The 25,512-nt window shown below is 44.6% G+C and overlaps 2 protein-coding genes across 8 annotated transcripts; one reads left to right on the top strand and one right to left on the bottom strand.

Moving 5' to 3' along the window:
- Nucleotides 1-6: 6 nt before the first annotated feature.
- mbd4 (methyl-CpG binding domain protein 4) lies at nucleotides 7-5,764 on the top strand. Of its 3 annotated transcripts, none has more exons than XM_061845591.1 (8): nucleotides 7-147; nucleotides 771-918; nucleotides 994-1,496; nucleotides 1,585-1,650; nucleotides 2,168-2,307; nucleotides 3,834-3,978; nucleotides 5,372-5,475; nucleotides 5,578-5,764. In XM_061845591.1, the coding sequence occupies exons 2-8, from the start codon at nucleotides 806-808 to the stop codon at nucleotides 5,650-5,652; spliced, it is 1,146 nt and encodes a 381-aa protein (XP_061701575.1). In that variant the 5' UTR covers nucleotides 7-147; nucleotides 771-805; the 3' UTR covers nucleotides 5,653-5,764. The 3 variants fall into 3 exon arrangements, with proteins under 3 accessions (XP_061701575.1, XP_061701567.1, XP_061701584.1); XM_061845583.1 differs by having other exon boundaries at nucleotides 18-147; nucleotides 716-918; XM_061845600.1 differs by having other exon boundaries at nucleotides 32-147; nucleotides 780-918.
- On the bottom strand, nucleotides 3,867-24,087 carry LOC133514147 (protein disulfide isomerase Creld1). 5 transcript variants are annotated; one of them, XR_009798725.1, is made up of 17 exons: nucleotides 23,860-24,087; nucleotides 21,759-21,879; nucleotides 21,591-21,673; nucleotides 20,579-20,689; nucleotides 20,023-20,114; nucleotides 19,768-19,947; nucleotides 18,500-18,595; nucleotides 18,320-18,403; nucleotides 18,141-18,236; nucleotides 17,011-17,151; nucleotides 16,396-16,937; nucleotides 16,218-16,277; nucleotides 9,605-9,673; nucleotides 9,383-9,509; nucleotides 8,809-8,917; nucleotides 8,529-8,621; nucleotides 3,867-4,004 (listed from the first exon to the last, which is right to left on the bottom strand). XR_009798725.1 is itself a non-coding variant. In XM_061845565.1 (11 exons), the coding sequence occupies exons 2-11, from the start codon at nucleotides 21,873-21,875 to the stop codon at nucleotides 16,717-16,719; spliced, it is 1,221 nt and encodes a 406-aa protein (XP_061701549.1). In that variant the 5' UTR covers nucleotides 21,876-21,879; nucleotides 23,860-24,087; the 3' UTR covers nucleotides 13,794-16,716. The 5 variants fall into 5 exon arrangements, 1 of the variants encoding a protein (XP_061701549.1); XR_009798726.1 differs by having other exon boundaries at nucleotides 16,218-16,529; nucleotides 16,597-16,937; XR_009798724.1 differs by having other exon boundaries at nucleotides 16,218-16,937.
- Nucleotides 24,088-25,512: the final 1,425 nt, after the last annotated feature.

Raw genomic sequence — 25,512 nt, 5'->3', positions numbered from 1 at the left:
GGCATCTGTTGACTTTTTTTTTTTGCTTCCTGTCGGCTCCCGACGTCAAGGCGGACGCTTGCTAGCAGTCAGTCGGATGCTAAAGCGAGCTCGCTGACTCGGATCAAAACGCTCGACGCTGTTCATTTGTCCTGTGTGGAAAAAAGTGTAAGTTGATGGACTTTTTCGATAACATCTTTGGAAAGTAAGCAATTTCGTATCAATTTTAGCAACACAACGAAAAAATCTTCTTCGTCTGGCATTTTTCTGCCTCCCTATAAAGCGTGTAGTGCCCCCTGCGGTTATAGGTGATAATGACGGATGATAGTCACTTCCTACTTCCGCCGGAAACTGAAGTGCGCGATTACGCGTGCGTGGTAAAATAAATAAAATATAATGGGAAAATCTATTTAATCAAAATCCAGGCTAAAACAACCCAAATTCTTGCAAAACGAATGACACCTTAATTCATGAATTACAAAAAAATTAAAATGGAGCTACAAGTGTACTGAAAAGCCCTTGCATGTGGGCAAGGAGAACTGTTTTGCTTAGATATCCACTTTTTAACAAATAAAATGTTTCTATGTTTCTGATATCTTGCTATTAATACATAAATTTCATTCATTCAGTAAACATGAATACTTGACTTCTAAATCCGTCAATGGCATTCAGCGTTTGTTCCCAGTTAATCCCCATTTTTACGATGAAAATGTCAAATATTTCCACAATTAACCAGCTTCAGAGGCAGAAAATGAAATGACTTTCCTGGAAATGTCCCACCTCTCCGCAAGCCCGTTTAGAACGTAGTGTAAATGTTGAACGCCACATGGACACGGATAAGTCGGGCCACCCCGCCAAAATGCCTCCCGGTTGGACCAGAGAGGTTCGGCAGCGACGGGCGGGGAAGACGGTGGGAAAACTGGACGTGTACATCACCAGGTAATCTCCGTCCGCCCAACTCCCGTTGTCGCGGATGTCCGGTGCCAAACTAAGCGGAATGTTTACGTTTTCAAGTCCCCACGGGAGGAGGTTCCGATCCAGAGCTTCTCTGCGGGCGTACCTGGTGAAAAACGCTCAAGACGTCGACATCAGTCGCTTCGATTTTAAAGCGGCCGCTCTCGAGTGTCTCCCCGTTCGGGAAGAACGGACGAGAGGTGGACAGCAGCCGGACGTTGTGGAAGACGCGTCAAAACTACTGCAAGCGCCTACAAGTACACGTGAAAGTACAAGCTCCCCCCGTGAAGGCCTGCATGCGGAGCGGAGGAACCTCGTCGATCTGGACAGCAAAACAACTCCTGAACTTGCAAGTGTGGCGTGTGACGACGTCACATCGGATGAGGACCCTCGCAGGCTGGACCGGCTACGGGCGAGACGGATTCCGGATGCGGGCGAGGATGAGTTGCACGTGGACGGCGAACCCGGTCGTCAACAGAATGTCGTCCCCGATGCCGAAGAAGACGAGTTGCCGTCTCAAATCGCTGCTGGAAACCTCGCACCAGTAGCAAATTCCAGACATAGTAACCAGCCGCTCTGACTTATCATCATCATCATAACCATCTTTGTCACGATCATAACGTGTCCTTGTTGTTGTTTTTCTTTGGCCAGAGTCCAAATGTTCAGAGGACAAACGGAAAACAAGCCCTTATTTTGGCAGGAAGCCCCTGGCAGACGGTAATGTCTTTGACTTCAGTCACTCACATTTGAAAGATGTACGGGTGTGGTCAGTCATGCCCGCAGATATAAAGTTACGGGTGCGGTCCACATTGTCATGCCCGCAGATATAAAGTCGGTGTGTGTTGTTTGTAATTATGAGTGTATGCCTTTAAGAGCGGAGGGGGGCGGTGTCAAGGAAACTAGGAAGTAGAAATAGGCTGAGAGGAGACCCTGTGCTTCCGTCAGGCTGTGTGGTTCACTTCGCCGGATCGGTTTTCATGTGCGCTGAGAGTGTGCGACAAGTGCGCAATTGCACAGTAGCGCAGCTTTCAGGGCACATTGGTCAAGACTACACAAAATAAACGACGCTTTTCAATATCTATGTATTTCTACTCATAACACATTTTACACGCGCTGGACTGTGCAGATTTGCGAGCCCGATGGCGCGCATGCGCGCCTGACAAATCACGTTGACGGTTTTACTTCAATTATGATGTGCATATTTCTGAACAAATTTCATCTTGAACGTGCGAAGGTCCCAGTCCACCTCGAAGAAAAGCCTTCAAGAAGTGGACCCCACCTCGGTCTCCTTTCAACCTGGTACAAGAAACCCTTTTCCATGACACGTGGAAGCTGCTGGTGGCCACCATTTTTCTTAACAAGACGAGCGGTAAGGTTCGACGCACAATACACGAGATTCCCTTCCGCGTATCGCAGTATTGAATATGAATGCATGTGATACATCCTGGTGGTAGAGATCTGGTTTCCAGTCAGTCCCACATCCGCAGCCCGTCTTGCGACCGACATCCACTTGATTTATTGTCCTTACCCACACGTTCCACTGGATTATTTTGAATTTTTGGAGTAGGAGATCAAAATATATCTCAAACTTTTGGCGTATAACTGCAGACGTGTGATTTTTTCCGTTTATAGGTGGAATTCTGTCTTTTTAAATTGCGTCGATTAAAAATAATTTATATATTCTCCATTTTTCTGCAATATTCCGACCGTAACCCGTGCCAGAAACCACATTTGTTCATATTGCGCTCCGACTTTAGCAGGCGAGGTGGAAGATTAGGTACGTGTCTGTTGATTGGTCGAATGCGTTCCTCCTGACCAATGAAAACGCTCGTTGTCTACGAGGCAGATCACGGGGCTATTTTGTGAGCACGATGGCGGTGCTCGAGGGGAAAGAAAGAAAATGATAAATATGTCAAAAATAAGTTCCGATGGGATGGGATGGAACGAGAAATCGATAATGTTGGAAAGAAGGAATTTAAGCGACTTAATTCTCAAAATCGATGGACCACCACAATAACGAGGTGAGAGTTCAGAAGCAATTACTTGTAAAAGTGTCTTATTATTTACTGATAACGACACATGACATTAATAATTGTTGTCAAATTCATGCGTTTCGATCATTCACTAAAAACGTTTTTGAATGGATGCGATATACAGGTTATGAAAGCGCGCTTGCAAATCTGAATTCAATTTAGTAGTTGAATTTGTATTTCATTTTTGGGGGTGAAGGTATGCACCTAAATAATGAGCGATCATATTGTGTACATTTTGAAAACAGAATAGCGTTTATTTATAGATGTACTCGACGTTTTTGTCGCGGGCCACATTGAAGTTACGGTTTCCCTCAGAGGGCCGTTATGATTGTGAAACCGTGAAAATCGTTCGCCTCATCATATTTACAACTGAAATTTATGAGCTTGTTTTGGAATTAGAAATCAAGATTAATGTGTTTTCAAAATATTGCTGACGCTTGGGTATACAATAATGCTTGCAATATCTCAACATTATCATTTATGATATGACAATTTGACATTTTGGTACAGTTTTTAACAAAAAAAAAAAAAATCATGGAATTCCATACTCATGATTTGCCTTCGCGGGCCACATAAAATCATGCGGCGGGCCGGATCTGACCCCCGGGCCTTGAGTTTGACACCTGTGCCTTCGGCTTTACTGCCATCAAGAAGAATTCTCGGCAAACAGCACTGATTGACACTTTACAATCATTTCTCTATATTATATGCCTTTTTTTTGTTGTTGTTGTTTACACTGTGTTGCTACACTAAAAAAAATGAATTCTTTATAATGCAACTTTTCACCTTTGGGTTTGGACCGTACCTCTCGATAAACGGGGGTTTGGTGTATTGTCCGACTATTGTTGCGTAAATCCTGCAGGTAAGATGGCCATTCCGGTCCTTTGGAAGTTCTTCGAGCTGTACCCGTGCGCCGAAGCGGCCCGGCGAGCCGACGCCGAGGCCGTGTCCGAACTCCTCAAGCCGCTCGGCCTCTTTGAGCTCCGGGCCAAAATCATCATCCGGTTCTCAGGTGAATGCAACCGTGTTCTGGCCGTCCTGGAACCAAAACACATAGTACTTTAAAAGAGGGGGCGGGGGCGGGGGTGGGGTACACAGTTTTCAAGCTGCAAGGAAGAGTGCCTCTGATTGGATATTTTTGTCGTTTTGTTACACATTTTAAATAAAACTAAATTAGAGTCATTATGTGGGACCAGAAAAGGGGTGATTTTTCAAAGGATAACTTAATATTCTACTATCAGGTGATGACAGGTCATATAGACTGTTTAAACAAATATGCGTATATATAGCGTTAATGTAATTTTGAAAACTGCAAGGATAAACCGGTGGTTGATTTTTCCCCTGGACCGTTCACTTGTATTTACCGTTTAAGGACAATCCATTTAAATTGAATTGTCATTTAAAGGTCCACCGACACGTACGGGATGATTTCCATCCGTTTTTTTTCACCACGCGTCATGATTTTGTCGTAGATGGATTTTTGTATCTGCCGCCATGAAAATCCTCTCGAGGCATTCGTTTTGGAGAAGAAGCACGAAGGATACTGGCGGGTTCTTGTGTTTATACCAGTTTTACCGGCGGGAAAGTAGCTGTTTTTTTTTCCCTGCGTGTTAGCCAAAATGCCGGCTCGTTGTACTGCTGGATATTGCTCGTGAGGATGGATTCACTCTTCAAAAATGTCCAAAAGACCAAGTTTGTTGTGAAAAATGGATTGTAATCCTCTCAGAAGTAACAAAAGATTCGCGTCATAACTTGAAGTAATGTAAATAAAGTACGTAAGTCCGGGGTGGTAAATACGTCGACGTGCGCGGCCGCGGCGTTGTCGTCGCTCGCTGGAGGCCGCCGCGGAGGTGGGATCAGGCGGGGAGGTGGTTTGGCGCGTAAAGGAGCTCCCACCGGCGTTTCACCTGCTATGGGTCCTCCTGAGTATGCTACATACTGTCGGGGAGTCTGTTGTTAGTTCGAAGTGATCCGCATATCATCTAAATATGGCTCGAAACGATAGGGTCACATTGCCCGGGTCACTTGACTCGATTGGGAATGTTCTCTTCTTGGAAAAGAGTTTCCGTGTCAGAAGGGGCGTCGGGAAAAAAGTCCGAACATCTCTAAAATAGCGACCGTCCCGATGTGACATTTGTAAATAACGTTACAGGCAATATGGCTGCCACTGGGATGTCGAGTGAAACTTCCGCAACTTTGCGCATGGACGACACGCTCTATGCTCATATTTATTTTTTTGCATGGACATTGAAGTGAATAATGTTCAATGTATTTTTCCTCACAATATTTATATTTTACAATGGATAGAGGAATGTCGGTGGACCTTTCGGTACATGTTTTATTTCATGCATCATGTATGTATTAAATACATCCAGCCAATGTTTGTACTCATTTGTCACGTGCAGATGAATATCTGAGCAAGCGCTGGCGTTACCCCATCGAGTTGCACGGCATCGGCAAGTACGGCAACGACTCCTATCGGATCTTCTGCGTGGAAGAGTGGAGGCGGGTCGGTCCTCGTTTTCATTTCACGTTTCGATTTTAGATTTTCACTCCTCGAAATCATCGCAGAGCAACAAACCAATTTTGTTCTCGCTTTCTTGTGGTCAAGGTGACGCCCGACGATCACATGTTGAACAAATATCACGCTTGGCTTTGGGAAAACCAGCAGACGCTCGGAATCTGAAGGGAGAATGGGATGAACTGATCGTGTGAAAAGCCCCCCCCCATAAATATTCTGATGTTTTAGCCCTACCGAGGCATCCAGTATTGATGTAATAAAATGTTTCTCATTTTTTTTCAACTGTGTATTCTTCGTCTCATGTTTATGTTTCCATGTTGATTAGCGTAAGAAATGCAGCATGATAAGAAAGCAAATTATGACAACTTTTAGCGAGCATAATGTGCCGACTCAACACTCGTCCTGATTTCGGGACTCCATTAAAACTGCGCTATTGCACCCTGAACACATTCGATGAAGAATTATTCACGACGACGCCCCCCCCCTGCGCCGACACCCCCCGGCTCAATGTACTCGTCTGACAAATTGCGTCCCGAAATTTGCGTCCCGTCGCGGATGCAGAAAAATTAGAGCCCTAAATCCTTTCCAGATGAACATCGGCGTGTCGAGTATTTACCGTAATTCCCGGGCTACAGAGCGCACCTGGTTATAAGCCTCACCCAGTAGATTTGTAACGGAAATACCATTTGGTACGTACAGACGCCGCAGCGGTGTAAAAGCCGCAAGTGCCCACATTGAAACACCAGATATTTACAAAGAAAGACGGTACACAGAAAGTTTAATGCTAACGCTAGCACCGGTGCACAGGGAGTTTAATGCTAACGCTAGCGCCGCGCTAACAGCGCCGGTTAAAAAAAAAAAAAAAAACATGACGGTAAAAATCACTGAGACACGGAAGTGACACACTAGCGCTGCGCTAACAGGGCCGGTGTCACGGTCCGAGCGCTCCCGGTGCTGAAAAGTCTCCCTGTGATGATCGCGCATGGGCGTATATTTTGTAAACTTCCGGCCGGTCTGAAACATCCCCATTCAATGCTTTGTCCTACCACTGAGCCATAACCACTAATAACTCTACACACCCTCAATTTGAAATGTCATTCTCATCACACGATCTGATAGTCGTTTCACCGCCACAAGGCATTCAAGGACAAACTGGCGGCCCGGGGGCCATTTGTGGCCGGTGAAATGATGTGTTGTGGCCCCCACCTGAATATGAAAGTTTAATGATCTTGCAGCCCTCGAGTGGATGGCACTTTTATAGTGTTGTGTGGGCAGCTGATGAACCTTCTGATCGCGGTGGGGTATATGGATCTCGGGGGCGGGACACTGAATGGTGTGATGCTTTGAGCGTCCCGGTGCTGAAAAGTCTCCTTGTGATTAATGCGCATGCGTGTATATTTTGTAAACTTCCGGCCGGTCTGAAACATCCCCACACTTGCACCTTCAACATGTGCTACAACTTGTCGCCGAGCGTTCATGTTCGCTACGGACGAACACAGAACGTACATATATGTGTATATCTTTTTATTAACGTTTGTTTTGAGGTTAGGTTTTGGATATAATGTATGCTCGAAGAAGGGGAACGATGAGACCGGGGGATTTCCCAGTAAGCATCTGCTACGTACCCAGCGTTCCCCTGTTAGCAACGGATGCGCAATCATCACGAGGAGACTCTCCAGCACGGGGGAGCGCTCAGACCGTCACACCGGATCAGTAAAAGTCACTTCCTCGGCACGTAAATTCCACCGGGTCACACTCCTACATTTTCCGCTCCAGTGCCCCCTTGTGGCCGTGAGAAAAAAATGCACAAATTAGCCGCATGACCGCATAAACCACATGGTTGAAAGAGTGTGGAAGATATTTGCGGTTTATAGACTGGAAATTACGGTCGTCATCTAAGCGCCGATGACCTCACTCAACCAATCAGAAGTTTTGTTTTGTTGGTGAGAGGACTGTAGTGGGTGGGTGGGTGGGGGGGGGGGTTGCCAGGGTTACTGTTGCCGTTGCAAAAGACGCGTTGAACGAGGAAGTGTGCCGCGGTTTAATGTATAACTACAAGCAGCGGAATCGTTTGTGCCTGGATTCATTTCTATGAAGATAATAATCGCAGTTTAAAGGTTAAAGGTCATGACCTTCAGATTTTCCTGAGGGGATTCGTCTGCATATTACCAGAGGGAAGAAGGCAAGCTGCAAAAATGAAACTCCGTAAGAAAACTGAATTAAAACTATACATATTGTGCATATTTATATATATATTATTGTTATTAATGGTGTAAAGTAGAGATATAGTACTTCACTTGCACTTTGGATATTATTTTCTGCCTTGTTTCTACTTTTTACTTCCTCCATTTTACTACTTACCTTGCCCGGAAAACAACATTTAAAAAAAAAACCCAAAAACTCAAAAGTCAATTTAGATTTTAAGAAGTTGCAAGACGGAAAAGTGTTTTTTAATTATATTTCATAGTTTGCAGTTTTTTACGTCGCGCGGGTAATTTTGCCAGGCAACGTTTCCAATGCGTCGCCTTTGCTTTTTGTCTCCGTGACGACAGCTTCCATTTCCGTAGCGACCACCTCACCAGCGCTCCGCCTCCCTCGCGGCGGACGCCCCGCCCCCTCGTCCACGTTGCCGCTCATCCCCGCGGCCTCCGGCCAGCCGAGCGCAGGCGACCAGGTAGTCGAACCCGCAACCGTCCATACGACGCCGGGCTTGGCGGGTCGTCGGTCCGCATTTCAGCGCAAGTGCGTCCTCCGTATTAGCAGAGTCGTCACAAAGGAATATTGAGTGCGAACGTGTTCGTGTCCGCGTGAACGGGTCCGGACCGTTATCTGGCAGTCTGGGCGGAGGTTAAAGGTAGAATATGCACTTTTGAGACTGCTAGCAAGATTTTACGAACTCTCACTTCACTCCCCACCCCCATGCCCATCCCATGGACCGCTTTAGCGCTAGTGTGACTTATGGCTACATATGGAGTATTGACACATGAAGAATATTACCACTTTGATCTGGTATTTTCGGCTTTGAGAGCTGATCAACTAACCCGATGACGTCGGCGGTTTTCCAAGCCCACCCGCGCACTCGCTCGCTCCTGTCGCTGCGGTCTCTGATGGCTTCTTGTCGCACTTTGACAAATCTGAAAATAATTCATATTAAATCTGAGGCATAGAATGGGTTGGGAGACATGATTTTCTAGAGATTATTTGATAATATCCTGCTGTCAGGTCACACAGACGATTTGAACATACTGCGCAATACATACGACACGTTCATGTATTTATTTTTTTTGCCGAACCGCAAACTCCACCGTCGAGGACTCAAACCTTGTTTCCAGGTGATTCCCAGACTCAACCCTTTGTGTCCGCGGCTGGTCGGCGAACGCGGCGTCGGTCTGGAGACGCCTGCCGCTCACCACCACAACCAACAGAGAACCTTGATCATGCAGAGGCGGGAGTATAACAGGTACGGGGCGCAGTACGCCCGGCAAACGCATCAGTTCTTGCGGCGCGCCAAACCTAACTCAAGTGTGTACTGTTAAGTGTCTGGATTTGTGTTAGTATCCATCATTACAAGATAGTTTTTTCTGTGTGTGTGTGTGTGGGGGGGGGGCAGGGATAAAAAGAGCTATACGATTAATTTTTATAATAATGTAATATCAAATTAAAATATTATATATTTTTTTTTATCCCGTTTTAAATGTTTTATCTCGTTGTTTTCAAATGCCTTTAATCATGTAAAGCACCTTGTGTATGAAATTTGCTTCGCTTTATATTATAATATATATAAAATTTTCAAAATAATTTTAAAATAATTTAATACAATTGATTGCTTGATTAAAAAGAGGCACTGGTACTTGTGTAGAAAAAATAATGTGAATTTGTGCTGAAATGTACTTACCGAGGCGGCACGCTGGGATCAGCGGCGGTTCTGAGGTCCCGGGTTCAATCCCGGACCTGCCTGTGTGGCGTTTGCGTGTTCTCCCCTGTGCCTGCGTGGCTTTTCTCCGGGTGGGCACTCGGGTTTCCTCCCACATTCCCGAAAACATGCAACATTAATTGGACACTCTAAATTGCCCATAGGTGTGGTTGTTGTGTGGCTGTTCGTCTCGATTTGCCCTACGATTGGCTGGCGACCAGTTCAGGGTGTACCCGGATGACAGCTGGGATGGGCTCCAGCACTCCCGCGACCCTTGTGAGGATAAGCAGTTAAGAAAATGGATGTATTTAACGAGGGGCAATAACAAAAAAACTGATGTGCGCAAAATAGTTTGCGTTCAATTACTTTGCATTATCTTGACCTTAATGCAGTGGTTTTCAAACTGGGGGGCGCAACCCATAGGGTGGAAGGACTACCACCCAGCTGTTGTACATGTTTTTGTTAATACTATAATAATAATAATTTGCAAGAGGTCAAGGGGGAGCGGGGGAGGGGGGGTGGGGGGCACTGAAAATTTCATCTCCAAAAATGCGGGCGCTGCAAAATAAGTTTGGGAACCACTGCCAATCGAAATGCATTCCCATAGCTTTGCTAAACGTTGTGACCAAAAATGCTATGTGATCAAAATGACAAGTGGAAAAAAAGATCTTAGCTGTATGTTTATTATTATTACCACAATTATTATGAGAACAGAAATTTTTGAAACATGAGAAGCTGGTGGTTTCCAGGCTAGCACAAGACAACACATTCACCAGGCAACCTTTTTGTAGCCGACGAGGCCATTAATGGGGAGCATCTTGCTTCTCCTTCGTCGTCGTTAGTTGAAGTTGCTTAATGTTGCTACTTTCCTCGTGTTTGCTCAACTAGGGACTAAGTTAACATTAAAAATATGAAAAATACTGTAATCCACAGATGCCTGAAAATTTGACTACCGTCATATCCAGCCTACAAGCCGCGACTTTTTCACATGTTTTCAACCCTGCGGTTTATGCGGTGATGCGGCGAATTTGTGCATTTTTTCTCACGGCCGCAAGGGGGCGCTCGAGCGGAAAATGTAGGAGTGTGACCGGTGGAATATATGTGCCGAGGAAGTGACTTTCACCGGTCCGGCCCTGTTAGTGCTGCACTAGTGTGTTACTGCAGTGTCTCAGTGGTTTTTACAGTTTTGTTTTTTTTTTTTTTTTTAATTTAACCAGCCCCGTTTGCCCGGCGCTAGCATTACGGCTCACTTGAGCGGAAAACGTAGGAGTGAGACCGGTGGAATATATGTGCCGAGGAAGTGACTTTTACCGGTCCGGTCCTGTTAGTGCTGTGCTAGCGTGTTACTGCTGTGTTTCGTTTTTTTTTTTTTTTTTTTTAACCAGCCCTGTTAGCGCAGCGCTAGTGTTAGCTCGGCGCTAGCATTAGGGGCAGTCGAGCGGGAAAGGTCAGAGTGAGACCGGAATATATGTGCTGAGGAAGTGACTTTTACCGGCCACGGTAGTGCTGCGCTAGCGTTAACACAGTGCTAAGTGTGTTGCCGCTGTACTACTGGCGTGTCTCAGTGATTTTTTTTACCGGTAATTTATTATTATTATTTTTTTTTTTAACCAGCCCAGTCAGTGCTGTGCTAGCATTAGTGCTGCACTTGCGTTGGTGCCACACCAGCGTTAAACTCTTTCTGTGTACCGTCTTTCTTTGTAAATATCTCGTGTTTCAATGTGGGCAGTTGCGGCTTTTACACGGCTGCGGCGTATGTATGTACCAAGTGGTATTTCCTTGACAAATGTACTGCATGAGATTTATACACAGGTGCGCTCTGTAGGCCTGGAATTACGGTAAAATATTCTCAACTCGGAAATAAGCTAATGATCGTTTTGTATTTTGTTCAAACCCCCCCCCCCCCACTTTTTGTTGGCCGACATCGGAGGTATCACCAAGTATGGCAAAAACCGTTTTACGGGACCAGCGTTGAGAAAGAAGAGTACAGGTACGCCGCAAGAAAAGCTGCTGAGCGAATAGACCGCTTGAGAAATGGCTCGCCTTCTTAAAGGAGGGACTTGCGCGAGCATCTCAAGAAGCAAATGGAGGAGAAAAGCATCCCGCTGAAACTGCGCTCGGCCAGCAGGGCGAAGGAAGCCGAGTACCTGCGCCAGGTGGACCGGCTCGCCCTGTCCGCTCAGCGGGAGCAAAAGCTGCGGCACGGCAAGGCGATGGCGGCGTACAGAGATGCCAACAAGAGGGCGAGTATCAAAATGAGCTCGAAAGACGGGGCCAGCGGGGCTGAGAGGTTCCATACGTGCTGTTTTTGCAGCTGATGGAGCAAAGGTGGCGAGATAGCGCACTCAGGCGCTGCCAGGAGGTCCTGACGGAGAAGCAGATGCTGCGCCTCAACCCCATCAACTGGACAGGGACGCTCAAATAGGTACCGACAACGGATGGATGGATGGATGGATGCATGTTAAAAAAATGCAGCGCTCATGTTCAATTTCATTTGGATTTGAATTTAAATGTGGCATACATTAATGGGAATACTTCTCAGAACAAAACGAATTATTTTTTTGTCAAACACATTTTAGCATTGGTCAATAAATACGGCGGTATTTACTGGAAAAGTTCAAAAACCACTGCTGTAATTGATCGTTACTGTGAAGAAAATAAGTATTTGAACACCCTGCCATATTGCAAGATCCCCCACGTGGAAATCATGGAGGGGTCTGAAATTTTCATCGTAGGTGCAAATCCATCCACTGTGAGAGAGATCATCGAAAAAGAAAAATCCAGAAATCACAATGTATGATTTTTTTTTTTTTTTTAACAATTTATTTGTGTGATACAGCTGGAAATAAGTATTTGAACACTTGAGAAAACCAATGTTAATATTTGATACAGGAGCCTTTGTTTGCAATTACAGAGGTCAAACGTTTCCTGTAGTTGTTCACCGGGTTTGCACACACTGCAGGAGGGATTTTGGCCCACTCCTCCACACAGATCTTCTGAAGATCAGACAGGTTTCTGGGCTGTCGCTGAGAAACACGGAGTTTAGGCTCCCTCCAAACTGGGTTTAAGTCTGGAGACTGGCTAGGCCACACCAAAACCTTGATAGGGTTCCTACGGAGCCACTCCTCGGTTTTCCTGGCTGTGTGCTTCGGGTCATTGTCATGTTGAAAGACCCGGCCACGACCCATCTTCCGGGAAAGAGGTTGTTCCCCAAAATCTCACAATACATGGCCACGGTCATCCTCTCCTTAATACAGTGCAGTCGTCCTGTCCCACGTGCAGGAAAAACACCCCCCCCCCCCCCAAAGCATGATGCTACCACCCCCGTGCTTCACAGTAGGAACGGTGTTCTCGGGATGGAACTCATCATTTGTCTTCCCCCAAACACGGTTAGTGGAATTGTGACCACATAGTTCCATTTTGGTCTCATCTGACCACAAAACCTTCTCCCATGACTCCTCTGAATCATCCAAATGGTCAACTTAAGACAGGCCTTGACATGTGCTGGTTTAAGCAGGGGAACCAAACCATGACGTCTTGGTGTATTAGCAACGGTCACCTTGGAAGCGGTGGTCCCAGTTCTTTTCAGGTCATTGACCAAGTCTTGCCGTGTAGTCCTGGACTGATTCCTCACCTTTGTAAGGATCATTGAGACCCCACGAGGCGATATCTTGCACGGGGCTCCACTCCGATTGAGATTGACCGTCATGTTTAGCTTCTTCCATTTTCTAATGATTGCTCCAACAGTGGCCCTTTTTTCACCGAGCTGCTCGGCAATTTCTCCGTCGCCCTTTCCAGCCGTGTGGAGTTGTACAATTTTGTCTCGGGTGTCTTCGGACAGCTCTTTGGTCTCGGCCATGTTACAAGTTTGAGTCTTACTGATTGTCTGGGGCGGGCAGGTGTCTTTATACCGCTAACGACCTCACACAGTTGCATCTGATTCAGGATCATACGTGGAGTGCAGGTGGACTAACAGGTCTTTGAGGGTCAAAATTCTAGCTGGAGATGTTCAAATACTTATTTGCAGCTATATCACACAAATCGTTAAAAAAAAAAAAAAAAATTATACATTGGGATTTCTGGATTTTTCTCTTGATCTCTCTCACAGTGGACATGCACCTACAATGAAAATTTCAGACCCCTTCATGATTTCGAAGTGGGAGAACTTGCAATATAGCAGGGGCTTCAAATACTTTTTTTCACTGTATGTTTGGGGATTAACTTGAATTTTCACGTGAAACCTGAACATGATCCTTAACCACTTCCGAGTATTGTAAATGAATGATATTCAGGAACACACAGCAATTTCAAACCTGACAGAAGTCGGAATCTGCTCTTTTTGACAATTTCGGTCACATCTTTCCTCATGCCGTGTTGCTCTTCATCCAAAAAGTATCAACAAAGCCAATTTTTTTTATTTTTGGGTGTGTTTACGTAAAAGGAAAACATGTCTATTGACAATCGAGCACAGAATTAACTCAGGAATAAAAACATTTGGAAACATGCACAAATTCGTCACACTCGGACAAGACAAGTTACGTCAACGGGACTTGAAAATACAGTATCAACAGGATATGTCAACAGAAAATGCAATAAAAATGTGGATTGTAAATATGTATTGCTTTACCTCGGGGCCACAGTCAACTCCAGTGGGAACTTTTTATTTACTGTAATTCCCCCCCCCCCCCCCAAACAGCAGCCACACAACGATGTTAGGTCCGCACTAAATGCAAAATGGTTTGAACATTCACATGAAATAAAAACTTAAAATCATTCCCATGAACAAAGTCGACATCAGGGTAAGCAAATGGCGCACTTTCACTCAAAAGTGCAATACGCAATGCCCTCCACTTCTATTTCGTGCGCGCGTTACAACTGCCGTAATTTCCGGCCTATAAACGGCGACTTTTTTCCCCCCCACACGCTTTCAACTCTGCGGTTTATGCAGGGATGCGGCTAATTGGTGCATTTTTCACACTGAAACTGCCGCGAGGGGGGCACTCGAGCGGAAAAGGTAAGAGTGACACCGGTGGAATATATGTGCCGAGAAAGTGACTTTTACCGGTCCGGTGTGACAGCCTAGCGCTCCCCCGTGCAGAAAACTCTCCTTTTGATTAATGCGCATGCATTACTAACAGTGGAACTCTGGGTACGTAGCAGACGCTTACTGGGAAATCCGCCGGTCTCATAGTTCCCCTTCTTCGAGCATACGTTATATCCTAACCCTAACATTAAAACAAAATTTGATAAAAAAAAAAAGATATACACGCATATGTATGTTTCACTGTGTTTGTCTTTCTGAGATGTCCGTAGCGAACATGAACGCTCGGCGACAAGTTGTCGAACGGCACATGTTGAAGCACGGATGGGGATGTTTCAGACTGGCCGGATGTTTACAAAATATAATCGCATGTTTTAATCACAAGGAGACCTTTCAGCACCGGGAGCGCTCAGACCATCACACCGGTCCCTGTTATCAAAGCACCAGTGTGTTACTCCCGTGTCTCAGTGTTTTTTGCCGGCACGTTTTTTTTTTTTTTTAACTGACCCTGCTAGCATTAGCATTAGCCCGGCGCTAGCGTTAAACCCTCCGCTGTGCCAAGGAAGTGACTTTTACCGGTCCAGCCCTGTTAACGCTGCACTAGCATGCTACTGCGGCGTCTCAGTGTTATTTACCGGTATGTTTTTTTTTTTTTTTAACCAACCTTGCTAGCATTAGCCCGGCGCTAGCGTTAGCGTTAAACCCTCCGCTGTGCCAAGGAAGTGACTTTTACCGGTCCAGCCCTGTTAACGCTGCACTAGCATGCTACTGCGGCGTCTCAGTGTTATTTACCGGTATGTTTTTTTTTTTTTTAACCAACCTTGCTAGCATTAGCCCGGCGCTAGCGTTAGCGTTAAACCCTCCGCTGTGCCAAGGAAGTGACTTTTACCGGTCCAGCCCTGTTAACGCTGCACTAGCATGCTACTGCGGCGTCTCAGTGTTATTTAGCGGTATGTTTTTTTTTTTTAACCAACCTTGCTAGCATTAGCATTAGCCCGGCGCTAGCGTTAAACCCTCCGCTGTGCCAAGGAAGTGACTTTTACCGGTCCAGCCCTGTTAACGCTGCACTAGCATGCTACTGCGGCGTCTCAGTGTTATTTACCGGTATTTTTTTTTTTTTTTTTAACCAACCTTGCTAGCATTAGCCCGGCGCTAGCGTTAGCGTTAAACCCTCCGCTGTGCCAAGGAAGTGACTTTTACCGGTCCCGCCCTGTTAACGCTGCACTAGCATGCTACTGCGGGGTCTCAGTGTTATTTACCGGTATGTTTTTTTTTTTAACCAACCTTGCTAGCATTAGCATTAGCCCGGCGCTAGCGTTAAACCCTCCGCTGTGCCAAGGAAGTGACTTTTACCGGTCCAGCCCTGTTCATGCTGCACTAGCGTGCTGCTGCCGTGTCTCAGTGAATTTCACCAGTATGTTTTTTTTTTCTTAACCAGACCTGTTAGCATGGCGCTAGCATTAACTTGGTGGCGCTAGCATTAGCACGGCGGCGCTAGCGTTAAACTCTTTGTGTACTATCGTTGTTTGTAAATATCTCGGGTTTTAATATGGGTTTCAATGTGGGCGCTTGCGGCTTTTACACAGCTGCGGCTTATGTATGTACCAATTGGTATTTCCTTTACAAATGTGCTAGGTGAGGCTTATAACCAGGTGCGCTCTGTAGGCCGGGAATTACGATATATTCTGGCCATAATTTTTTTAAACGTCTGTGGCTCCATACTCTACAAATAAAAGGAAGCAAAAATGTCTTGGATCATCATAATTGCGGCTTTACCTCAGCAAAGTTCTTTACACCGTCCGAGCGGGTGTAGCAGCGATGCCGTCCTGCGTCGGTCTTTCATGCCAAAGACAACAAACAAATAAATTGATAAATAAATAGATAAATCAATAAAAGTGTTTTTCCATTTCAGTAGCATGCATCATTACTAATGTCAAGCATAAACGCATTCCACCTTGAGTTGTGATGAGCTTCGGCGCATCGTGAACGAGAGCGGACACGATAGCGCGGCAGCCGCCACTTTCCCAGTGGGGCTTGTGGTACAGTAGGCGGTTTTGAACAATCACCAGTGGACGTGGCATCGCCGCTCTTGCGCCCAACAAAGTCGAGGTAGGGAATCATTTCATTTCCTTTCAAATAGCTTCGTGTAGCGTACCTTCATTTCACCTTCAATAACATTTCTTCCTCGTATCGATGAAAAAAAAAACCATCAGCAAAGCCCTTTCTAGTGGCTTCCCGACCAAACGGGCGCGAGAAGCCGACCCGTCGCGCGCGCCTAGCGGCTTTTGAGCAATCCGTCCAGCATGTAGTCTCCCTTCTCCGTCAGCCAGTAGCCGGCCATCGCGGCCACGCCCCCGATGAAAATGGCCGTGAAGACCATGTCGCCTTTGGCGGCCAGCGTCGCCAGGGCGCAGATCACCACACCGAAGAACATCTGCTGCAGAACCAGAACCTCGTCGTCCGTCATGTCGTCGAACAGTCCCTTCTCCGGGCCGGCTGACGGGACGCGAAGAAAGGACAGAGTCAAAGGACAGAAGGGGGGGGGGGGCGTGTCAGCGTCCGGACGTACCGGGGGGCTTGTTCTCCACGCAGATGCTGTCTCGTCTGATGAAGCCGTCGGCGCAGTCGCAGTGGAAGGAGCCCACCTCGTTGATGCAGGCCTCGTTGAGTCCCGGGCACGCGATTGCACGCTCGCTACATTCGTCAACATCTGCCGCACAAACAAACAAATGTACGCCATCTTGTTTCAAGTACTTAGTACTTCAAGGCCAAGCAGATGATAGAAGTCACTTGCGAACGGGTTGTTTGTAGTAAATACTACAATTGTCCCCCCCCCCCACTTGGTACTTTATAGAGGTTAGAAATATATATATTTATAGAGGTCAAAATTTTAATGATGTTGTGATGAGCCACTTCAGAAAAGTCCTTAAAAGGCGGCAAGTGACACTAGATTCATTCTTTGCCTTTGTCATTTGATAGTTTTGCATTGCTTTTTTTCTCATGAACTTTAATAATGCTCAGTTCCATTAGCATTTCTGCATTTTCATTTTGTTTCAAAGATTGTTAACTCGAGTTACGAGTTAATGTTTTGTTAAAAAAAAAAATAAATGATTCCCCCCCCCCCCTCATTAGTGGGTGTTTAAAGTTATTCTGCACTTTTGTTAAAAAAAAAAAAAAAAAAAAAAAAGGGGCTGGGGGCCGAGTCGCTACCGTTATGGCAACGCATTCCCAGCCTAGGCTATTCTACTACTAAAGCATACATTTAAGCAAAAAATAATATTTAATAATTCTAATATGCAGATTATGACAAGGAAATGCTTTAAAAAGCCACATTTTTTTAGGCTTGGAACGCATTATCCCCCCCCCCCCCCATTCATTTATTGTAATGGGAAACATCGATTCGGTTTTCGAGCAAATCACTTCTCGAACCGTTTTCTGGAACGGATTGTGGTCAAGGACTGAGGCATAATTTCCTTTTACCCAGTCTCAAAACAATGTTTCATTGTGTTTGTATTACTTTAAAAGTGTGTTCAAAGACCTTCAAAAATGTTAACCACTGTAAATGATACAAAAACGTGAGTAGGGTGCATTTCAAGAAAGTATTTCCATTTCCTCGGATTTCACTTATTGCGGGGGTTGTGTGTCACTATTCTCGCAGATCTTAAAACAAATGTCATTTATCTCGCGACAAAAGCTTACCGAGACACTTGGCTCCTTTCAGTTTGTAGCCTCGCGCACATTTCTTACAGCGTGCGGGACCGCTGCCCATGCAGCCCACACATGCCTGGTCGCAGCCTGGAAGGGGCGACGTCAACAGACGGTCTAAAACCTACAAACGTCTCAACGTGACGAGAGATAAGCAGCGCGGGACAGCCTACCTCTGCAGTCGTAAGAGCCCTCCGTGTTGTGACAGTAAGTGTTGGACGGACAACGAGAGAGCTCCGTTCCGCACTCGTCGATGTCTGAAAAGGAGACGTGAGGGCAGTCGAACGGGTAGCACGTGTCCAGATAAAAGCCCGGTAACGGACGCGCCGCGTGACCCGAGCGAGACGACTCACCCACGCACTTGTTGTCGTGAAGCATCCAGCCCGCTTTGCAGTCCAGACATTTGTAGTCCTGCGGCCCCGCGCATTTCTTACACGAGTGGAAGCAGGCTGCGGAGGATGGGGGCAAAATGGCAGTCGGTCAAAAATTCGGACTTCGGTTGGTCCCTAAAATGCCCAGAAAAATTACCGTAATTCCCGGCCTGGTTATAAGCCTCACCCAGTACATTTGTCAAGGAAATACCATTTGGTACATACACACGCCGCAGCTGTGTAAAAGCCGCAAGTGCCCACAATGAAACGCGAGATATTTACAAAGAAAAACGGCACACAGAGTTTAACGCTAATGCTAGCGCCGCGCTAACACGGGCAGTTAAAAAAACATATTGGTAAAAATCACTGAGACACTGCAGTAACACGCTAGCGGGGCGCTAACAGGGTAAAACTCACTTTCTCGGCACGTATAGTCCACCGCTCTCACTCTTACCTTTTCCGCTCGACTGCCCCCTTGTGGCCGTTAGAAAAAAAAAAAAAAAAACGCACAAATTGGCAGAATCACCGCATAAATTGGGACGGCGGCAAGGCTGGTCCACAAGCGCAATAGCGACTAATACGTACTAGCCTAGCTGACGTTACCAGGCCAGGTCACTTTGCAGTGGAGGCGTTTGAACAGAGACGCAACGGAAATAACACAAAACATCTCATGAGATGACGGTGATGTAGCCGTAGCTAGATGGCTAACCGGAAGATGAAGTAATAATAGAAATCGAGTTCCAGCGATTAACCACAGACGGCGCTTGTTATATCGTGGGGGAGGCCTGAATCTTAACTGTTCCCTGGTAATGCTAACGACATAGCCAAACCCAACAACAACAACAAAAAAATTGAGCTAGCTAAAACAAGGAAAAAGGGCTTTAAGCTATGTGAACAATTAAATACTAAATTGTTTTGTCTTTGCACATTTTCAACACTTACCTTCGAACGTATTATCGTAATTCCTGGCCTACAGAGAGCACCTGGTTATAAGGCTCGGTACAGAGAAAGAGTTTAACGTTAGCATGGCGCTAGCGTTAGCACACCTGCTTATAAGCCCCGGTACACAGAAAGAGTTTCACGCTAGCGCCGCGCTAACGCTAGTCGTTTCAATCGTAGGGTTGAAAGCGTGTGAAAATAGTTGCGGCTTATAGGCCGGAAATTACGGTAATTGCATTTCAAAACAAAACAAGAAAATGACTGCAGTGCGACATTAAAAATGAACGGCTTATCCGATAGTCAGGAGCTACCTGCACAGGTTCCAGTGCTGCCATTGCCACTTTTGTCTCTGTAGTAGCCGTCCGCACACTCGTGACACAGAGGGCCCGAGTAGCCGGGATCGCAAACGCATTCTCCGGCTCCCAGGCGAGTCCCTTCGCCCTCGCAGCGGCCCAAACCTCCGCACACGCCGCCGGGGCCCGACGGACATTCTGCATTTGGAAGGGTCGCGTGCGTTAGCGGTGGCACGTAAGCTTCGGAGGGGAAAAACGGGGTCTGCGGACAACCTTTGCAGTCGGGTCCAAAGCGTCCGGGGGGACAGCAGAGTCTCAGCTGGTCGATGCAAAGCCACTCCAACAGGTCTGGCGCCTCCTGTTGCCTAAGCGACGTGTCAAGTCATATATTCCAATTTGGTGGTGTCTTGATTTACGAGTTGAATTCCTTTCATGCTCATGCAAATGAATGGAAATGCCACTAATCTATTACAGATCCCCCACCCAAAAAAACATTTTTTTGTAATGTTTCTCAAAGCATATACCGTAATTCCAGGCCTAATGAGCGCACCTGGTGATAAGCCCCAGTACACAGAAAAAGTTTAACGCTAGCGTGGCTGCGCTAACGCTGCGGTGCTAACGCTAGCGCGGTGGTGCTAATGCTAACACGGCGGGGCTAACGCTAACTAGCGCGATGACTGTTGGGGGAAAAAAAAAAAAAAAAAGAATTACTGTAAAAAAATATATAATAAAATGTAATTAAATTAGAAAGTAAAGAAATATTTTTTCTTAACCTGATAATTTGTCTATTCAGTGATGCGTTTCATGCACGCGTCGTTGCCAATGTTACCTGTGGAACCACCACGTCTCCACCTGGTCTTCGATCTGCTCCAGCAGCCGGTTGCATTCAAAGTCGGACTTGTCGCAAGCGGTCTCCACGATCTCCAGAAGACGGGTTTCACTGCAACGGCAAGTCAGTAGTTCATAAAAAAAAAAAACAACAAAAATGACTAATTAGTCGAGGAACGCTTTAGCTAATCCACTGTAAGCTACATACAGTAAAGCCTCGGTTTTCGAAAGTCCCCGTTTTCGAATAATAATAATAATTCGAATAATAGCCTCTGTACATAGACGTGTCTCGGTAGTGACTGTTGTTTTTCTTCTCATCTCATTCTCATCATCTGGTATTAACCCCCAATCATGGCTCAAAAGAAGGCAAGTGGAGGTAGTAAGGCTGCTGGTGCTGAAAAACGGAAAGCTCTGCGTAAAACTGTCTACTTCAAGAACACTAAAGCATACATTTTAAGCAAAAAAATAAATATATTTCTGAAATTATTTTATTATATAAAGTATCTAAACTATACATGTATTTCTACGATGCAGTTTAATATCAGTAAAAGCTAACAAAAAATGCTTTAAAAAGCCTAAATTTTTAGGCTTGGAATGCATTATTTGCTTTACCATTCATTGTAATGGGAAACATCGATTCGGTTTTTGAACAATTCACTTTTTGAATCGTTTGTGGTCGAGAACCGAGGCATCACTGTATCCACATTTCTGGGCGGAAGCGGTACATTTTTAATATGTGGTTTTTGCGTGAAGAGAACTTTTTTTTTCTCATTAATTATCCATATTTTGCTCGTCAGCAAAAACTGCAGTGTGCAACTCAATGAAGAGCAGAATATGCGTCCAGTTTACCGACATTCAAACACATCCGGCGCCGCTGGAGTTGCAAACTGCATTCTACACTTGTTCCCACTGCTTTTTTGAACATAGAAAATTTTATTATCTATTTTTGGCCTGCTCAAATTAAAGTTTCAAACCATAATTTGATCGGTTGCAGATGTACAGTACGTACGTACCTGTGTGCATACTTTGCCAACTTGTCTTCCTCCCAGGCTGTGTTGCCTCCCCCGAAGTTCTTGTTGGCTGTTCTCTCCAAGCCCTAGATCAAAAAAAAAAAATGAACGCCGTTAATGACGAGGCCACAAACTAAGCGGTGATGAGATCCCCAAACGCGACTCCGGTACCTTGATGAAACTCTCCGCTAGTTTCTGGCAGGTCTGGCACGGCGCCGCCTGGACGGTGGTGACCGAAAGCTCAGACAGAAGCCACAGAGCGGTCAGGAATAGGGACGCCCGCCGCATGATGCTTCCATAAAAAATGTACACGGGTACAATATGGTCAGTGACAAAATATGTTCAGAATTTCACACGGGTGACATTATGCACATGAGTTTAGCTGCTATAGCTATCACGTCACATAAGCACTTCAGTCAAAGTTATATTTTTCCCTCTGCTCCTTTTCATTTGAATTTTGTAAATTTCTGTAAATATTTTTGCTATCTAATACGTAATGAAACCAAGTGTTCACCTACCCGCCAAAATAAATCCATAAGTTTGTGATCACTTAATCATTTAGAGATCTTTTTTAGTTTAAAACAGTCCAAATCCTCGGAATTTCAGCCACACAAGAATCAATATTAATAATCTAATGATGGATAAATAATTGTATCGTAGTTATAAAGCAGGCTGATTATCTTTGATTTTCATCAAAATAAGACATTTGCAAACATTTGTTACATTGGAAAAAAAAATAAGATTTTCCCATTTTGTACGGTCAATTTAAAATTTTTTGAACAAAGGGGAAAAAATACGTCCGAATTTCATTCATGCGGCACGGTGGGGCAGCTGGAAAGCATTGGCCTCACAGTTCTGAGGACCGGGGTTCAAATCCCGGCCCCGCCTGTGTGGAGTTTGCATGTTCTCCCCGTGCCTGCGTGGGTTTCCTCCCACACCCCAAAAAAAATACATTAATTAGATATTCTAAATTGCCCTAAATTGTGTGATTGTGAGTGCGCCTGTTGTCCGTGTCTCCCGCGACCCTTGTGAGGATAAGGGGTGCAGATAATGGATGGATGAATTTCAGTCAATGAAACAAAAAAACAATTTACGAATAAATCCATTATTTTAAAAAAAAAATACATATTCCACAATTGTAACCCAATATGTTAATAAAACGCTAACCCATTTATTAAAATTATGATCTTGTCACAACGTCACAAATGGACTTCTACCTGTCGTACGATGTGAGTCACTATTTTGCGCGCATAAGACTTATTATTGCACCAAAACGCACAAAAGCTGATAACGTAGTCCACGTTTCCGTCTGCAACCTCCATTTTGTCTTTTTAAATTCGCTAGAGAAGAAGTTGTGGTCGTACTTTTTATTCAAAAAATTTTCTCCATTTATAACCTCGATCAAAACCTGCCAAAGTATCCAGTTTTTCTAAAGTTCTTCATTTATGTTTTATATGTACTTATCGATGAATAAGTGAAATTTGAAGGTGATATGACCATTTGCACTGTTTTTTTTTTGTTTTTGTTTTTTTTAAACGCTGGCAAAAATGTCAGTTGCATTGCAAAATCGCTGAAATTGCCGGATTTGTGGCTTTGTATGCAATTATAATGAAAATAAGTGTAAATGATAACACTTTAATCAAGCTATCATGACTGAAATTACATGAAAATCCAAAGACAAACAAAAAAGTGATGACATTTTGAAGATCGTAATTAACCGGGAAGGTCACGACTTTTTGTTCTTATTTATTGTTTTACCAATACCATAATTAGACCATATTCTCAATTTTTAAATGGCCATAACTTTTATGTTATTTGGACTAGTGATATCATTTGAGTAATATTTTAAAGGGTTTATAAATCTCTTTCAAATGATAGTAAGTTTTTTTCAGATTCGTGAGTTTACATTTTTTTGTAACGTGAACGGTTACTGGTAAGTGGACTTTCTGACAACCTTAGATTATCATAATTTCTGTCAAGATATAATATCTGCCAAGTCGACCATACCCTAATAAATGATTTAAAAAGGTACACGACTGCTGTTTGCCCGTCAGCCAACTCAGCATCAGCACCAAGTAGCGGCTCAGCCTAGCCTGTAGCATTAGCAATGCTAAATAAGTTCACCCGTGCGGAGTTCTTTATTTTATTTTATCTTGTCATTATTGTTGCTATTTGTGACTATCAGGCCCCTGCTGTTGTGAGGTCATAACAGTTGGTTATGAGTGTCAAATAAGCGGCTAACTATCATCGGCAGCAGCCATCATGACGTTACCTCGAGGAGTCAAAGCCCGAGAGCCACCTCGTCCTCCTCGATGCGATATTTCTCTTCCTGCTGCTCACAAAGCGGCCGCAGCTTCATATTTTTGACAAACCCGGAGAAATGCGCTCTCTGGCCCCTCATTAACTGGCAGCCATCAGGGGGTAAAAATACAAATCATTCAAAAACAAAAAGCGACGAAAATGAACGACTCGCTTCCTTCGAGTCGCTTCTGTGGTTGAAGCCCCGCCCACAATTCCTGGGAGTTGATGAGGCGACCAATCATAATCATCTAAATGCCTGTGACGTCACCACCCGGATATAGCGTTTTTAGTTTCATACACTTTATTGGCGTCAAACCACTGAGCTCAAAACAGAAAGACTGGACGGCGCATACACGTCGATTGGTTGAAGCCAGTTGGTCGCCATCTTGGTACTCCCAAAATTTGTTGAGGACATGGTTTACAAGGTTGGATTATGGCGGTGGTTTTCTCAAAGTTTGGCGTGTAGAATTAAAACTGGTCGTGCGAGCTTGATATTTTTTCAGTTCTGGTAACATGAAGCATTTTTAATTCGACTTAGTAAGCCAAAAAAAAAAAAAAAGGCTAAGTGCAAAGTAAAGACATAGAACAACACCGTGACGAGCAAGAGAGCTTGCATATTACCTAAGGCCCGATTTCTTTGACATGTTAACTTTTCCCAAAATACGCCGTGAAGCACTATCATCATAACAGCAAAAAAAACTAAAAAAAAAAATAAATGTCATAAAACATTACATTTTAAGATAACTAGTTTGATATATTTTTGGAAATAAGGTCTCGCAGTGGGAAAATATCATGCTAAACGCATTATTCATTAGTTGTCTCTGCGGTGTCCTATTTCCCACAGAAAATTTAAACTTGTTTCCTCACGTTTGAAAATCAAATTTAATTTGCAGAGTTCTGTATTATAAAATTCATCAAAAATAATCACAGAAAATGTGTTTTCTTGCTTATCCACGGATGAAGTTTGGGAAAATAATGACATTGCTTTTTTGCGACAAAACAGTCTGCCTTTAAAGGTGAAGGAGAGAGTAAAGAAAACTTTGTTCAAGTGAATTAAGATCATCAGAAAATAAAAACAACCTTTAACAGTGTCAAAGTAAATCTTTATAAAATTATCTGTGGAATGTTTTCTCACAGCCAGGGTTAGGGTTTGGGCAATTGACGTACAGGTCGGCTTGTTTGCTTTGGGAGTATCAAATGGCGGATGGCGACTACACTTTTGGTGCCCAATGAGCCAACCAGTCATCAGTGCGTCAAACTGGGAAATCCTTCTTTGTCACATGAAATTATGACCCAGAGATGACCTGCGCCTATTGTGACTGTCATTCTGAGACTGTGATACCGTATCAAATCTGGAAAATCGGGTTCGGCCGCAAACTCGTGAACTTTGGCAATATATCTGCAGCTAAATTTTGGCTATCTTTGCACTTTACAGAATGTCAAGTAAAAAGTATTCTCGCCGATTTCTATGTGCGCAAACGCAAATCTGCTAAAACCATTTTTTTTAATGAAAGAATTGAAACTATATGTCAATATAAATGCAGCACAGTGGTACGGAAGCGTATTGCTGCCACACACACAAAAAAGGTTGCTACCATACGAAGCGAACAGTGGGGCAAAAACA

Source organism: Syngnathoides biaculeatus, chromosome 2, assembly GCF_019802595.1.
Source record: "Syngnathoides biaculeatus isolate LvHL_M chromosome 2, ASM1980259v1, whole genome shotgun sequence".
Classification (NCBI taxonomy): domain Eukaryota; kingdom Metazoa; phylum Chordata; class Actinopteri; order Syngnathiformes; family Syngnathidae; genus Syngnathoides; species Syngnathoides biaculeatus.
Note: the sequence above shows the minus strand (reverse complement) of the source record. Positions and strands in the feature narration are given on the sequence as shown.

Excerpts from the sequence above, each read along its gene's own strand:
- mbd4 (XM_061845591.1), top strand. The coding sequence starts at position 806 with ATGGACACGGATAAGTCGGGCCACCCCGCCAAAATGCCTCCCGGTTGG. Across the intron at positions 1,651-2,167 it reads CAGGAAGCCCCTGGCAGACG|GTCCCAGTCCACCTCGAAGA; the intron begins GTAATGTCTTTG and ends GAACGTGCGAAG. Across the intron at positions 3,979-5,371 it reads AATCATCATCCGGTTCTCAG|ATGAATATCTGAGCAAGCGC; the intron begins GTGAATGCAACC and ends TGTCACGTGCAG.
- LOC133514147 (XM_061845565.1), bottom strand. The coding sequence starts at position 21,875 with ATGCGGCGGGCGTCCCTATTCCTGACCGCTCTGTGGCTTCTGTCTGAG. Across the intron at positions 20,690-21,590 it reads TTGGCAAAGTATGCACACAG|TGAAACCCGTCTTCTGGAGA; the intron begins GTACGTACGTAC and ends TTGCCGTTGCAG. Across the intron at positions 18,596-19,767 it reads CAGCACTGGAACCTGTGCAG|CCTGCTTCCACTCGTGTAAG; the intron begins GTAGCTCCTGAC and ends CATCCTCCGCAG.